A 16,414-nucleotide genomic window follows, 5' to 3' on the forward strand; every position below is an offset into this window, starting at 1 on the left:
ATATTTTGTACCCTGGTATTACTGTATTCCATTGACTATCCTCATTCCGCCAACTTTCTGTGATGCCTGTTCTATCAATATCCTAATTTAATACGAGACACTCTATTTCACCCATCTTATTATTTTCACATCTAGCATTTGTGTATAAGGACTTTAAAATATTGTCACTTTTAAACTGTCTGCCATTGCATAATGTTATTTAATGGCTTCCTTTTCCATTAGACTGTTTCTTATCAGATCCTGCCGATATTTTATCGTCTTCCAGGGTCTCTTCCTTACGAGGACAAAGAGAATCTCCATTAACCGATCCTCCCCTAAGGGATGTCTCTTTCCAGACCACATGCTCCTCCATACCTCTTGGCTTTCCCGCATCCCTCAGTTTAAAACTGCTATATGACCTTGTTAATTTTAAATGCCAGCAATCTGGTTCCATATTGGTTTAGGTGGAGCCCATCTTTCTTGTACAGGCTCCTCCTTTCCCAAAAGGTTCCCCAGTTCCTAGTAAATCTAAACCCCTTCTTCCTATACCATCATCTCATCCATACATTGAGACCCTGCAGTTCTGCTTGTCTCAGTTGTCATGTGCCTTGAAGTGGCAGCATCTCAGAGAATGTTACCATAGAGGTCAAGGACTTCAAACTCTTACCTAGTGGCCTAAATGTGGCCTTCAGGACCTCTCTCCTATCCTTCCCTATGTCATTGGTACCTCCATGTACAACAACCACTGGCTCCTACTCAGCACTACCCATAAGTCTATCTAGATGTCTCAAGAGATCTGCAAGCTTTGCAGCTGGCAGGCAAGTCACCATGCAGTTCTTCTGGTCATCACAAACCCAGCTAGCTATGTTCCTAACGATTGAATCCCCTCTAACTATTACCTGTCTCTTCCCAATATGCACATGGAGTTCCCTCCTGCGAAGAAATATGCTGAGTGAGAGAGGATGCCACGAGATTGTCTGAAAAGAGGGTCCCAACTGCTCCAATTGAATGTTCTCCTTCTGAGACTTTCATCCTCCTTGTAATGGTCCCTCGCTCTCCCGCTCGGAGGAAGACCACTCGGGCTAGTCCGGTCTGGCCCGGATCGGAATCTGCAAGACAGCCCAGAGCCCCACAATTGGGCTGGGCGATTAATAGTCCTTGTCAGGCTTTAGCCTGGGCTTGGGTAGCTCAAGTAGTCAGCCCTTAAACAGAGTCTATCCAGGCTGGCTGGGCCCTGGGAAGAGCTCAGGGAGCCAGCAAGCAGACAGTCCACAGGCGAGCTGGGGCCTGGACTTGAGTAGGTTCACGTTGCCGGCAAGCAGACAGTCTCAAAGGGTGACCGATAAGGGAAGCTCCTCTTCAGGGCTAGAGCCTCCCTGCACAGGGTAGGGGATCAGCCAAGGGGGGTGGGTTGGCAGGGGGACACGGGCCCACTCTACTCCACTGCTTCCCAGCCCATGGCCCTGGCCGGGGCAGGATCGGCTGCTCCTGCATCGGCAGGGATCCAGCCACAACACGCTGACTGGGCCACCCCTGGCTCTGCAGCCGGCTGCTTCAGGGCTGCCCCTGGGCCACTTCCTGCCACCCCCGGGTTCGGTACCTCTCGCCTCCAGGCCTCTTCTGGCTCCTTGGGGGAGATGGCAGCAGGTACTCTGGGCCAGTCCTCATCGGTGCCGTAGATTGGGCCCCGCCCGGTGAGGGTTCCTCTCGGGGATGCGGCCGAACCGGCAGAGCGTCCTTCTCCTCCACAGCCTCTCCTGCAACTGTGCTGCAGGGCCGGCCTCTGATGCTTCCGGCCACACCCCGGTACTTCCGGTGAGGGGGAAAGGGCAATCTAGGCTCCGCTCTCCAAGGGACATGTAATGGTCCCTCGCTCTCCTGCTCGGAGGGAGACCACTCGGGCTCACTCCACTCAACAGCACAGAGCCTGTCAGACTGGGTGGGGGAACCGTTTTTCTCTGTCCCAGGAAGTCTCATCTATGTACCTCTCTCTCTCCCCTATCTCCTCCATCTCAGACACTCTGGTCTCCAAAGCCTGTTCACAGTCCTTAAGCACCTGTCTCCCACTGATTTGAACCTCTAGGAACTTGGCTAATGGGCTGGAGAGAGCTGCCTGTTTCCATGTGGGATTACCAGCTGTGAACCCTCTCCTGGAGCCAGGTGCCTAAGACAGGTCAGCGCTTTCTTGTGAGAGACTCGAGAAAGACATGGGAGCCCCGGATCCAAAACCTCTGCTCTACATGATTTGGAGCAGGGTATTAAACACAGGTCTCCCATGTCCCACGTGAGTGCCCTGACCAGCAGACAAATGGCTATTCTCGGGGGGCCTCAGTCAGTCTCTCTGTCTAGAGCTGTTCCACTTTCTACAACTAAACCATCAGCAGAACAGGGGTTTGAATCTGGGTCTCCCACATTCCAGGTGAGGGCCCTAAACCACTGGGCTATGGGATATCCTGGGGGAGCAAATAAACAGATGCCCGTCCACACACACACACTAATATGCGCACGCGCACACACAGATTGAAATGCTCAGACACACACACACACATACATGGACCAACGTGCAACAAACACACGGACACACATGGACACACACACAGATGCATGTGAACACATACATACATGGTCGCACATGTACACAAATGCATTCCTGCCTTGCAAGGCTCCATCCAAAAGGAGTGGTCTGAGAACCCCTAGCAGAACGGGCCTGCTGGGGAGAGGGACAGGACAGGGGAACAACTTCTTGGAGAATCCCACCAGAATTTAGGTCTGAGGTAATTTAGGTCTGAGAGAATTTAGATCTGCGCAGCTTGTTAGCAAAGCCCCTTCCTTAGGTGGCTAGCAGCTGTAGCGCCATCATGGGATGAGAACATGGTGTGACGCTGTATGATTGAATATGACCATTTTTATCATTGTTGCTACCAGTGTTATACAATTGCAACATATCTTATACAAAGAATGTCCTGCCAGGTGTCAATGGGAAAGCTCTGATTCGTTAAGTATGAATATTCCATTTATGTGCATATATCATCTTTGTATCTGAAGTTATGAATATTGTAGCAGGGTGCAGACTCACCCGTCGGTGCCTCCTGCTGGTCGTCTGGGAATGGGCACCTTTTCAGCCTCGAAGTGTCCTCTGCTGGCCGGTAGCTCGCCTGCCTCAGGCCCCGTGTCCCTCCCGGACCCTGGTGCCCCTTTACCTCAGGGTTCTCCCCCAGCAGTACCCCAGCAAACCTGGAGCTGCTACACAGATGAGGAAGGGGAAAGGGCCAAGCCAGGAAAGTGTCACAAGATATTTTCTTCCCCCAAATGTGGCTCCTCTGCCGTCTGTGTTTCCCCAAGTTCTCTTGTTCCAGAACTGATCGAGCTGGGTTTCTCTGAAGGAATCATAGAATCATAGAATATCAGAGTTGGAAGGGACCTGTGGAGGTCATCTAGTCGAACCCCCTGCCCAGAGCAGGACCAATCCCCAACTAAATCATCCCAGCCAGGGCTTTGTCAAGCCTGACCTTCAAAACTTCTAAGGAAGGGGATTCCACCACCTCCCTAGGTAACGCATTTCAGTGTTTCACCACACTGCTAGTGAAAAAGTTTTTCTTAATATCCAACCTAAGCCTCCCCCACTGCAACTTGAGAAGATTACTCCTTCTCCTGTCATCTGCTATCACTGAGAATAGTCTAGATCCATGCTCTTTGGATCCACCTTTCAGATAGTTGAAAGCAGCTATCAAATCCCCCCTCATTCTTCTCTTCTGCAGACTAAACAATCCCAGTTCCCTCAGCCTCTCCTCATAAGTCATGTGTTCCAGTCCCCTAATCGTTTTTGTTGCCCTTCGCTGGACTCTCTCCAATTTTTTCACATCCTTCTTGTAGTGTGGGGCCCAAAACTGGACACAGGACTCCAGACGAGGCCTCACCAATGTCGAATAGAGGGGAACAATCACGTCCCTCGATCTGCTGGAAATGCCCCTACTTATAAACCCCAAAATGCCATTGGCCTTCTTGGCAATAAAGGCACACTGTTGACTCATATCCAGCTTCTCGTCCACTGTAACCCCTAGGACCTTCTCTGCAGAACTGCTGCCTAGCCATTCGGTCTCTAGTCTGTAGCGGTGCATGGGATTCTTCCGTCCTAAGTGCAGGACTCTGCACTTGTCCTTCTTGAACCTCATAAGATTTCTTTTGGCCCAATCCTCCAATTTGTCTAGGTGCCTCTGTATCCTATCCCTACACTCCAGTGTATCTACCTCTCCTCCCAGTTTAGTGTCATCCGCAAACTTGCTGAGGGTGCAATTCACACCATCCTCCAGATCATTAATGAAGATATTGAACAAAACCGGCCCCAGGACCGACCCTTGGGGCACTCTGCAAGTTACCGGCTGCCAACTACACATGGAGCCATTGATCACTACCCTTTCAGCCCGACAATCTAGCCAACTTTCTACCCACCTTGTAGTGCATCCATCCAGCCCATACGTCTTTAACTTGCTGACAAGAATACTGTGGGAGACCATGTCAAAAGCTTTGCTAAAGTCAAGGAATAACACGTCCACTGCTTTCCCTTCATCCACAGAACCAGTTATCTCATCATAGAAGACAATTAGATTAGTCAGGCATTACTTGCCCTTTGTGAATCCATGCTGACTGTTCCTGATCACTTTCCTCTCCTCTAAGTGCTTCAGAATTGATTCCTTGAGAACCTGCTCCATGATTTTTGCAGGGACTGAGGTGAGGCTGACTGGCCTGTAGTTCCCAGGATCCTCCTTCTTCCCTTTTTTAAAGATGGGCACTACATTAGCCTTTTTCCAGTCTCCCGGGACTTCCCAGGATCGCCATGAGTTTTCAAAGATGATGGCCCATGGCTCTGCAATCACAGCCGTCAATTCCTTTAGCACTCTCAGATGCAACGCATCTGGCCCCATGGACTTGTGCATGTCCAGCTTTTCTAAATAGTCCCAAACCACTTCTTTCTCCACAGAGGGCTGGTCACCTCCTCCCCATGCTGTGCTGCCCAGTGCAGCAGTCTGGGAGCCTACCTTGTTCGTGAAGACAGAGGCAAAAAAAGCATTGAGTACATTAGCTTTTTCCACATCCTCTGTCACTAGGTTGCCTCCCTCATTCAGTAAGGGGCCCACACTTTCCTTGGCTTTCTTCTTGTTGCTAACATACCTGAAGAAACCCTTCTTGTTACTCTTAACATCTCTCGCTAGCTGCAACTCCAGGTGTGATTTAGCCTTCCTGATTTCACTCCTACATGCCCAAGGAGTATTTTTATACTCATCCCTGGTCATTTGTCCAATCTTCCACTTCTTGTAAGCCTCTTTTTTGTGTTTGAGATCAGCAAGGATTTCACTGTTAAGCCAAGGAAATGTTTCTGGAACACACAGTGACTGTTTGGGGTCAGGGAGAGAGTTTGTGTCTCCCTTGGAAAGTACTCCCCGGAATGGTAAAGACAGGGAGTCCTTGTTCTAGTGGGTTTCATCCCATCTCTCTCTCTCTCTCTTTCTCCTGGTTCGTTTATGTCCAACTCTCTGTTTCGACTTCTAACTCACCCCCACACAGACGTGCCTCCCTCTCTCTGTCACTTCTAAGTCCCTGGTCATTACCAAATAGAAGCCAGCAGCTGTGGCAGCCTAAAGTCTAGCCTATTTGCTTGGCTGTATATCTTTTCTTATAAGTTTCTTATTTTCTTATGGGCTTAATCCTTTGCTTTCTTAATAATTTTACAGATTTAGATTAGAGTAGATGTCACCTGTAACACAAGGGACCTGCAAGCCACATCCTGTACATTGAGCTAAAGCAGTGAGCACGTATGAAAAGATGTGGAGAAAAGTGCAGCCAGAGCCTCATGTGGAAGTTGTGGAGGAGTTCGAATGGGGCTGTGTTTTGGGTCAAGGTGTTCGAAGCACCGCAGGCCGGCAGCGGTACTTTGAGAAAACGAGACCTACATGCAGCTAAGCAGCGAGTTATTGGCTTTATTGAAGGTTAGTGACACATTTGCAATGGGGACTTTAAACGTTGCTGTTACAGAGGCGGAGAACCCAGCACACCGGAGCTTTGCCTGGGACAGAGTCCGACGAAGGAGCAACTAGCGAGCCATAATAAGCAGTACACAGAAACAGCTTATGAATATATAATTAGGTATTTTTTTAAGGGAGCTTTTTGCTACCTGGCAATGGGCCATGCAAGGCAGACAAAACCGGCCTAAAACCGGTTAAAGTTGTTTTTTTATGTTTTACAGTAACCGGGCGGCCTTGAGAAAGCGGAAGTTCCCTTGCTAGGCTGTAACAAAGTTCTTCGCAGTTTTTTACACTTTTTTTTTGCTTTTTTGAGTGATGTTAGGGACCAGGCGGAAGTATAGTGGGTGGAGCGTGCACAGCTTGGGACATTAAGCCGCGGCCACAAAGGCAGCAAAAATACAAGATAATAAGGGAAATGAGGCCTATAAGGAGGCCCTGGATTAGATGTGCTGCCCACCCCTGTAAGGTGGAAAGCCAGGACCAAAGCCAGGCATCCCCTTGCTGCTGGTGGATGCCCTTTGCTAACTTCCGGAGGCGCAATAAGTTGGCCTCAATGGAAGGCCTTGCATTGGTTACATTACAACAGCACATGCTAGCAAAGTTTTGGCACAGGTGGCCGTGGCGCAGGAGTAGATAATCCACAGCCAGCCTGTTTTGTAGCATACCCTGGCATACCTCGCCCAACTCATGTGAGAGGAGTGCGAGGATTGTAGAGGTCAGGTTGATGGCTTTTGCCACGGTACAGGCAAGGTGCTTTACCGCATGATAATTGTGCACCATTAGCCCAACAATACTAATTAAGGAAAAGGCCAGGGCTGCGTCTTCAGCCTTGGAGAATAGGGTTACATCCAATTTAGAGGTGGAATTAAGGGGGATGGCATTCCTCCTGTGGTGGGCAGACATCTGTGGGGGATACGGAAAAATAAGGGGGGCCATCCGACCAAGAGTGCAGGGGCCCCCAGAACTATTGGCTGGGATGTAGGAATAAGCACGCCTGCCACAGAAAAGAAATCACCCAGCAGGCAATTTTATATGCCCATATGCAAAGGAGATTTTTATACTTTTATTATATATAAGGTTTTTATTGGTGAGGTTTGCCTTAACATGAGAAGCATTTACAAATTACGTACAAGAAGGAGCAAGCGTTACATTGGCAAGCTAAAAGGAATACATAGAGGCATCCAGTTTATATAAGTTTGTATACGTAAAAGTTTTATTAATTATTTTTAGTAGGGAATAGTGCTGGACCACGGTCGGTGCTGCACAGACACCGATGAAACAGGTTTTCATTACCGCACTTATAGCGAACGTATGCAGTAGGCAAAATGATGTCGCATTTACAGCACTGCGAGCCAGCCCCAGCCAGGTGTTTATGGGTGAGGAGATGGCTGCGGCAGTGCTTATAAGGAGTGTCACGACAAACGGGAAAGTGAGACCATGCAGGGATAGTGGGGTTTTTTGGGGGAGTACGTATGCCCATTTTTTTTTAGTGGTGAGGACTACAGCGGCTTGTGGTTCTTGCTGCAGTAATGTTTAACACACGTTAGCCACGAGCTACTTAGTCTTGCTCGGGGTGCTGCTTTCCAGACCGGGGACGTTTAAATGCAAAGAGATCGTACTGGGTATTTACCGAGCGGCCCTGCAGGACGTCAATGCCTAGTATATACTTTTTGATTGCGGCTGTCAAGACCGTGGCCTGAAACAGGGGTGCCTTTTCCAGGGTGAGGGTGACACTGACTTTATATGCTGGAGTTTTTGCTCCTTTGAGGCTTTTTACCACAGCGGCTTGGCCCTGGGCCTGCGCGGAGTGCAAAATGGTAACTTTGGCACCTGTTTCTATTAATGCTAGAACATGTTGGAAGCCTTCCTTTGGCCAGCGGATCGCTAGGAATACATAGGGGCATTGGTCCCCCGCTTCCTTACCGAGTGTGGCCGCTGCAACACATGGGTCGGAGGACCCGCCACGCCCTCAGTAGGGGCATGGCAGTTTTTACTTGGTGGGCGGGGCAGGGTGCTCCGCCGGCTTGGTTTGCTTTATTTATTTATTTATTTGGTGCTTTGTTTTGTAGGGGGCAACTGCAGCCAGCGCTTGTATAGGTTCGCCGTTGGCTTTTTATTAATGTTTTTGCGAGAGACACTAGCCTGCAAAAGATCTAGCCACAAGGTCTTCCGGGGCACTCGTAATTCCCCCTTCTCCTGCCCCCCGCCCTGCTGCCCCTTTGCAGCCCGTACGGCTCGCGGCCTAGCACTTGCCAGGGCCGCCTCCAATTGCATAAGGGTGGCTGCCAAATCCCCCACTCACCCGTTCTCTGCCATGAGAACTGCTAGGAGGGAAGGTTTTAACTCATTAGGAGCCAGGCGTAAAACAGTGGCCTTGATTGATTTTGTTACTGGTATGTTGTTTGGCCCCGCCTCTCCGCCCATGGCGACAGCCCAGGCCATCCCCAGCTGGTGGAGGACTTGTACCCCCTCCAGAACAGTCTTCCAGGGGTGCACCTGTGCTTCCAATTCCCCCACTGAGGAGTAGGTCGCATCTACTTGTTAAGGAAAAGTTAGCATATGTGACTTCATTTTGGATTGGGGCCCACCATTGTCTAAAAGCAAACACATCATGCACCAGGAGGAGTGTTCCTTAGATACTGCATTCCTGTGAACCACCCCACTCCCTTGTTTCCAGCCTGTCTTGACTCCCGGTTTCTGTTCTTTGTCTGTTCCTAACTCCCTGACTCCTGGCCTTGATGCGAGCTTCCCATCCTGATAAGAAAGGCTACTGGTGCATTGATTTAGGACCATGTTGTGTAGTTGAAGTAATGGTTTAGCACGGGGGATGCACTTAGCAGGGATAGGTGGTAGATAAGGGAAGGGTTTGTCTATTGGCTAAGCTTTCCGATGCACAAGGGCAACATGCTTTGTTAAAAGGTATATAATCTCCGTATAACCTGCATTCGGTCGGGGTCCCCTCCTAATTAGCAGGGGGGCACAACGCTCGAGCGTAATAAACTTAATATCTTTGGGAACTCTGCAGTTGCGGACTTTGTTCATGTGCCTCAGCCTAGACTCGAACTGTGCGTGACCTATCAGGTATAATTCGCAGCAGTTCCTGTGCATGACCTATCAGGTATAATTTGCAGCAGTTTGTGTGTGTGACCTGTGAGGTATAATTCACAGCAGTTTGTGTGCGTGACCAATTAGGTATAATTCGTAACATACTGCAGCCGCCAACCAGCGGTACAAAGAGGGGCTTTCAATGGGCTGCCCCTTGTCCTGCGGCTGCGTCGGGTTCGCCAATTGTGCACGTACCTGAGAGTCTTAGAATCATAGACTATCAGGGTTGGAAGGGACCTCAGGAGGTCATCTAGTCCAACCCCCTGCTCAAAGCAGGACCAATCCCCAAACAAATCATCCCAGCCAGGGCTTTGTCAAGCCTGACCTTAAAAACTTCCAAGGAAGGAGATTCTATCACCTCCCTAGGTAACGCATTCCAGTGTTTCACCACCCTCCTAGTGAAAAAGTTTTTCCTAATATCCAACCTAAACCTCCCCCACTGCAACTTGAGACCATTACTCCTTGTCCTGTCCTCTTCTACCACTGAGAATAGTCTAGAACCATCCTCTCTGGAACCACCTCTCAGGTAGTTGAAAGCAGCTATCAAATCTCCCCTCATTCTTCTCTTCTGCAGACTAAACAATCCCAGTTCCCTCAGCCTCTCCTCAGATATCGTGCTCCAGGCCCCTAATCATTTTTGTTGCCCTTCACTGGACTCTCTCCATTTTATCCACATCCTTCTTGTAGTGTGGGGCCCAAAACTGGACACAGTACTCTTGCGAGAGAACGCCCGATTGCTGAAATTCATAAGGGAGCAGCAGAACCATGTTGTCTGCATTGTCCCAGACCCACACAAGCCACTGCATGATGTCCTCCCCGGGCTCTTGTTGGAACGTCTTCACGATTTTCTGCAACTCACTCGTTTTAAATGTATGTATGAGCTCTGGCTGCAGGGCGCCTCCCTGCACATGTAGGTCCCGTACCGGCCGTGCCAGAGCCACCACGGGGGCTTCCTCCTCCGAGGACGAGGAGTCCCAAATGTTCCCATCCCAAGTCTCGGGATCCCAAGAAGGGGCAGCGGTCACCGCACATACCTGGGCGGTGGTCACTGGTCACCGCCCGCGCTTAAGGTGCTGCTTATTCGCCACCTGAGCAACCAACACTTCACACCGTCGCGTTAGCTCCTGGGCGTGCTCCGCCTGGGCGGTCACTACTTCTTGGGCCATGGTGCAGGCTTGACACATTTGCAATGGGACATTAAGCATTGCTGTTACGGAGGCGGAGAACCCAGCACACCAGAGCTTTGCCTGGGACGGAGTCTGACGAAGGGGCAACTAGCGAGCCATAATAAGCAGTACACAGAAACAGCTTATGAATATATAATTAGGTACTTTTTTAAGGGGGCTTTTTGCTACCTGGCAACGGGCCATGCAAGGCAGACAAAACTGGCCTAAAACCAGTTAAAGTTGGTTTTCCATGTTTTACAGTAACCGGGCGGCCTCGAGAAAGCAGTGGTTCCCTAGCTAGGCTGTAACAAAGTCTTCCGCAGTCCCCTACAGGCTGCAACCTTGCGCATTCTACAGAGGCATGTGCCAGGGTCTACCTCATGCCACAAAATGGCAGGCATCTATAATAGGGCTGAACTGTGTCATGTACATGCCTGTGCTCATGGCTCCATGAAGGAGCCACCAACTGATATCCCTGGTTGGCCGTGGGACTAGGGTGGAGTACTGTCTGGTCCACCAGGGTTCCTCACCCTCTGAAGGTGGTACTAGGTCCCGCCATTTGGTATCAGGGCATCTGAGGAAGTGAAGCATGTGGAGCATGAGAATGTGAACTTGTTCCCTCAGTTGAATTTAGAAATGAACTGGCTGCAGGGTTTGCAGCTGGCTCAGGTTATGAAAGGGAGCGGGCCAGGGTGACTGATGAGACAGGAGCCCAATCAAGAATTCCAGAGGTCCTGGGGTGAGTGGTCAAGGGGGAGCACCCTCTTGTAGGACCCGTTCAAGGAAAAGCTGGGCAGTAGGCAATAAGGTGGCCCCCACATCCTGGAGTATGCACAGTGGGATCTGAAGGCTGAAGAGCCCCAGGTGAGCTCCGAGATGAAAGAGGCCACCATGGCCACTGAGTTGTGGGCCGAGAACTGGGCCGGTTTAATGCTGGAGGAGTGGGCCTGGGCAAGGTGGAAACAAAACACATACATGAAGTCCAATCAGGTGTGGCAAAACCGATCGACCTCCACCTGGAATAGGTAAAGGTGGAATTGTCATTTGGGTGTTGGTCATACCAGACATCCACCAGGGAGTGATTGTTGACAATCTCTCTGAGAATGCCTGCAGAGGCCTGGCTGCTCTCGATCCCTGAGTGATTCTGGTCCTCAAAGATGGTATTAAAATCCCCAACCAGGCCCAGGCACTACTGAGGATCCAAGGTGCCGAGGAAGGCAAACACCTGTTGATAGAAACACAGCCACTCCGAGCCTGCATCCAGGGGGTAAACATTGAACAGATTCAACATCAGCCCCTCCACACAGGCCTGGAGGTGCAGCAGGCGACCAGGGACGACCTCAGCAACTCCCAGCATCTCAGGCTGTAGGTCAGGGGAGAACAACCCCAGCCACATGAGCTCTGAGGGGTCTAAAATATACCCGGTGCCCCCACTCCAGCCTCCAGCCAGTCTCGGTGGCTACATCCTTGTGGGTTTCCTGCAGGCAAACCACAGAGTACCCTGTGTCACAAAGCAAGCAGAGCACCTGGCAACTCTGGAGACCCACCCTAAAGCCTCCGGACTTCAGGGTTGAAAAGGTGGTTGGCTACATTCTGAGGGCTGAGGAGGATCCCCGTAGGATCCCTAACCGGCCTTGCAACATTCACTGACCAACCTGAAAGGCTTGTCACTGAAGTTTCAGGGCCACAGATTGACTAACATATCTTGCCTCCCAGTTCCCCTCCACTCCTCCAAAACAGCCCTCGTGGCCCAGATGACAAGATGGATGTCTCCCCAATGCTGGAGAAAGAGCTTCACCTTACTTTGGATATCATCGGTGTCCACCAGAAAATGGTGATGCTCTTCCCACAGCACAGTGGGGGACAGGGTAGTGGACCCATGATGATCCTCTGCCAGGGCCCCTGTTCCGACCCTGTGGCCCACGGAGATGGGCAATGTGGGAGCAGGCCACCAGTGCGGGGACTGTACCGCTGGCACCATACCACCCGTCTCTGTCTCCACAAAAGGTAAGGAAGGTGGAGGGAAGAGAGCAGCCCCTAAAGGGTCAGCATGAGGAAGCTTGAGGAGTGGGCCCGGGCAAGATGGAAACAAAATACATACATGGAGTCCAACCAGGAGTAGCGTAACCGATCGACCTCCACCTGGACATAGGTAAAAGCGGAATTGTCATCCGGGTGTTGGTCATGCCAGACGTCCACCAGGGATTGAGGATTTACCATCTCTCTGAGGATGCCTGCAGAGGCCTGGCTGCTCTCAAGCTCTGAGTAATTCAGGTCCACAAAGATGGTATTAAAATCCCCACCCAGGCCCAGGCACTACTGTGGATCCAAGGTGCCCAGGGAGGCAAACACCTGTTGATAGAAACACACCCACTCCGAGCCTGCATTCAGGGGGTAAACACTGAACAGATTCAACGTCAGCCCCTCCACACAGGCCTGGAGGTGAAGCAGGTGACCAGGGACGACCTCAGAAACTCCCAGCATCTCAGGCTGTAGGTCAGGGGAGAACAGGGTGGCCACCCCAGCCGAATGAGCTCTGAGGGCTCTAAAATATACCCGGTCCCCTCACTCCAGCCGCCAACTGGTCTCGGCACCCGGATCCATGCAGGTTTCCTGCAGGCAAGCCAAAGAGTACCCTGTGTCACAAAGGAAGGAGAACACCTTGCAACAGTGGAGACCCACCCCAGAGCCTCTGGTGTTCAATGATGAAAAGGTGGTTGGCTTCATTCTGAGGGCTGAGGAGGACCCTTGTGGGCAGGAGGATCCCCAGCCGGCCTTGCAACAATCACTGACCAACCTGAAAGGCTTGTCACCAAAATTGCGGCCCCACTGGTAGAGTAGGATGTCCTGCCTCCCGGTTCCCCTCCGCTTCTCCAAAACAGCCCTCATGGCCAAGAGGATGAGATGGAAGTCTTCCCAATGCTGGAGAGGGAGCTTCACCTTACCCTTGAAATCACTGGTGTCCACCAGAAAACGGTGACACTCATCCCACAGCACAGTGCGGGAAGGGGTAGTGGAGACATGAGGATCCTCTGGCTGGTCCTCTCTTATGGCCTGTGGCCCAAGGAGATGGGCAAAGAGGGAGCATACCACGGGTACGGCGACTGTACCGGCGGCGCAGTGCAACCCATCTCCATCTGCACAAAGGGAAAGGGAGATGTAAGGAAGAGAGCAGCCCCTAAAGGCTCTTCCCCTCCCCCGGCGGCTCCTACTGGGGCTGGAGGCTTGAACTCCTGCCAGATGAAGCTGAGACACCCTGGGCTCGGGGCTGCTGCCACCTTCTGCCGAGCTGCTTCACACGAATCACTTGAGGATTCCCTGTTCTGTTCATTCTCTCTGAAGCACCTGGCACTGGGCACTGTCGGAAGACAGGCTACTGGGCTACATGGACCATTGGCTTGACCCAGTATGGCCATTCTGGTCTTCTCATTCAGACCCCAGATGTATCTGCCTCCTGCTGTGACACACTATACCCCATTCCCCTTCCAGAGCTGAGATAGATCCCAGGAGTCCTGACGAGGTCTCTCTCTCCACAGGAAAAAAAGGAGGACTTGTGGCACCTTAGAGACTAACACATTTATTTGAGCATAAGCTTTCGTGAGCTACAGCTCACTTCATCGGATGCACGAAAGCTTATGCTCAAATAAATGTGTTAGTCTCTGAGGTGCCACAAGTCCTCCTGTTCTTTTTGAGAATACAGACTAACATGGCTGCTGCTCTGAAACCTCTCTCCACAGAGTTAGTAACAAATTTAGAATAAACATTATCATTTTAACACTAACCACTGTCCCTTAATTAACTTGCCATAAGATGTGAGAACATATTGGTTTTAGAGATGAGTGGGTCACAGCTGACAAGGGAAGGGAAGACAGGAGCAAATTACAGGGGCAGGGCATTTGGGAGAAAGACACACAGGAGTGTCAAGGCTTGACAGAAGAGTTGGGGCAAGATTGTAATTTCAGGGATCCAGGTACCGGCAATAAGAAAGGTGGCAACCCAGTGAAGTGTGCATAGACTGACTCCCCAGGTAATCATATTGACAGAGAACAGTAAGGACAGGAAAGAGTTTAATGTCTCTCTGTCTGTCCAGTAAGTGATTTAGGGAAGGGGCCCAGGAACATGGAACATGCACCATGCACCAGCCAGCTCTGCACAGAGCTCAATCTGAGAGCCAGAGCACAAGGAGAAAATATTTAGGTTTCTTTATCAGTAAAGAGCTGGAGCAGCCTGCCCTGGATCTGTTTGGTCCTCAACCCGTAAATCATGGGGTGCAGCACAGGGGGCACCACCTGGTACACACTGGTAATGAGAACGCGTAAATACAGTGGCACATTGTGGCCAAACCGATGCGAAAGAGAGAAGAAGAAAATTGGGATGTACAAAGCAAAGATGGCACAAAGATGAGAGATGCAGGTCCCAAAAGTTTTGAGCCGCGCATCCTTTGTTTGCAAGCGGAAGATGGCAAGGAGGATCTGAGTATAGGACACAGCGATAAAAAACACATCCATTCCGCTCACAGAGAAAAGTTCAAAGAGGCCATAGTAACTACTAATGTGGATGTCAGCACAGGCCAGCTTCACCACAGCTATGTGCCCACAATAGGAGTGCGGGATGATGTTGGTTCTGCAATATGGCCACCGCCTCGCCAGGAACGGGTAGGGTAATGCGATTATTCCACTGCGCAGCACCACGGCCAGGCCGATCTTGGCCACCAGGGGGCGTGTCAGGATGGTGGAATATCTCAGGGGACGGCAGATGGCCACGTAGCGATCCAAAGCCATGGCCACAAGGATTCCAGACTCCATCCCTGAGAAGGAGTGATCGAAGTACATCTGGGTGAGGCAGGCATTGAAACTGATCTCCCTGGAATTGAACCAGAAGATGCTCAGCATTTTGGGCAGGGTGGATGTGGACATGACCAGATCAGTGACGGCCAGCATACAGAGGAAATAGAACATGGGACCGTGGAGGCTCGGCTCCCTCGTCACGATGAACAGGATGGTGAAGTTCCCCAAGATGGCTATGATGTACATGGTGCAGAAGGGGATGGAGATCCAGACATGGGCTGCCTCTAGGCCAGGAATGCCCAGCAGGATGAAGGTGGAGGGGTTGGTGAAGTCGGTTGTGTTGGATTCTAACATGGAGTAGGGGAGAAGGTGTCCAACTCTGAGGCATAAGGCTGTCTCCTCCATGTACTGTATGTTCCTCTGACTTTTTGTGTGTTCCCAGGGTCTCGGGTGATGGTCACAGTAGAAATGCCTGAATGGAGAGACAACGTTAATATGAGACACTACATGTACTAGTGGAGGCTGTTCTCATGGGAGAAGGACATTAATCCCTCTGAACGCACTGAAAAATTATATTTAATTACTCAGAGAAAATAACTATGAACAATGATCCTACTAAATCCAATTCTATATTTTGTGGTGTTCCCTGCATTAATAATTCCTACACTTTGTGGTGGGGAATCTTAAGAGACATCAGCAGGAAACACAAGTCTGGATACTGTTTATCCGTTATTGTTCCTCCATGCAATGAGAGCCAGGATAGGGAGTCCATTGTAGGATTCATAAAGGTTTATGCGCTTGGCAACATTCAGGGCACACCCAGAGTGTTGTGCTGGAATTGTGCACACACAGTTCCTTTCAAGGGCATGAACCTTGGAATCTCGCCAAGATGACATGAACCGTGGGAAGCCTCTCAGGACTGGGCTCAAGGCCCGAGAGCAAGGAATGCGGTAGATAGAAATTGGTAAATAAGAATGTTAAACAAAGCCAGTGTATTCCTTTTATCTGTTGGAGAATGTAATGTGCGGGGGGAGAGAGAGAATAAAGGGGAAGGTGGAAAGCTGACAGGCAGAAGCCCGTTAGCAGAGACCAGCCTGCTTGCTTGCTAAAAGCTGTGTTCTGTCTTGTCATTGAACCGCCACAGTCCATACTAAAGGGAGCTCCCCATTCATCCAGTTGCTCAAAATCTGAGACTGAAAAAAACAAACTTTTCCCGAGACAAAGGTTGGGAGAAATATCCCAATGAGATCATACCTCAGGGAAAAGACCTGGGTGCCATAGACAGCAGCTCAAGAGAAACACCTGCTCATTTGCAGCAGTGGACAAAATAAAAGCAATGGTGAGATCCCTAAGATAT

General features: G+C 50.5%; 1 protein-coding gene across 1 annotated transcript; it reads right to left on the minus strand.

Annotated features, from left to right (window-relative positions):
- Nucleotides 1-14,463: 14,463 nt before the first annotated feature.
- Nucleotides 14,464-15,462, minus strand: LOC141994557 (olfactory receptor 52E4-like). Its single transcript, XM_074964831.1, has one exon. It carries the CDS (start codon nt 15,460-15,462, stop codon nt 14,464-14,466), a length of 999 nt encoding a protein of 332 aa, XP_074820932.1.
- Between the last annotated feature and the right edge of the window lie 952 nt (nt 15,463-16,414).

This window comes from Natator depressus, chromosome 1, assembly GCF_965152275.1.
Source record: "Natator depressus isolate rNatDep1 chromosome 1, rNatDep2.hap1, whole genome shotgun sequence".
In the NCBI taxonomy this organism is placed as follows: domain Eukaryota; kingdom Metazoa; phylum Chordata; order Testudines; family Cheloniidae; genus Natator; species Natator depressus.

Coding starts and splice junctions, on each gene's coding strand:
- LOC141994557 (XM_074964831.1), bottom strand. CDS start 15,462: ATGGAGGAGACAGCCTTATGCCTCAGAGTTGGACACCTTCTCCCCTAC.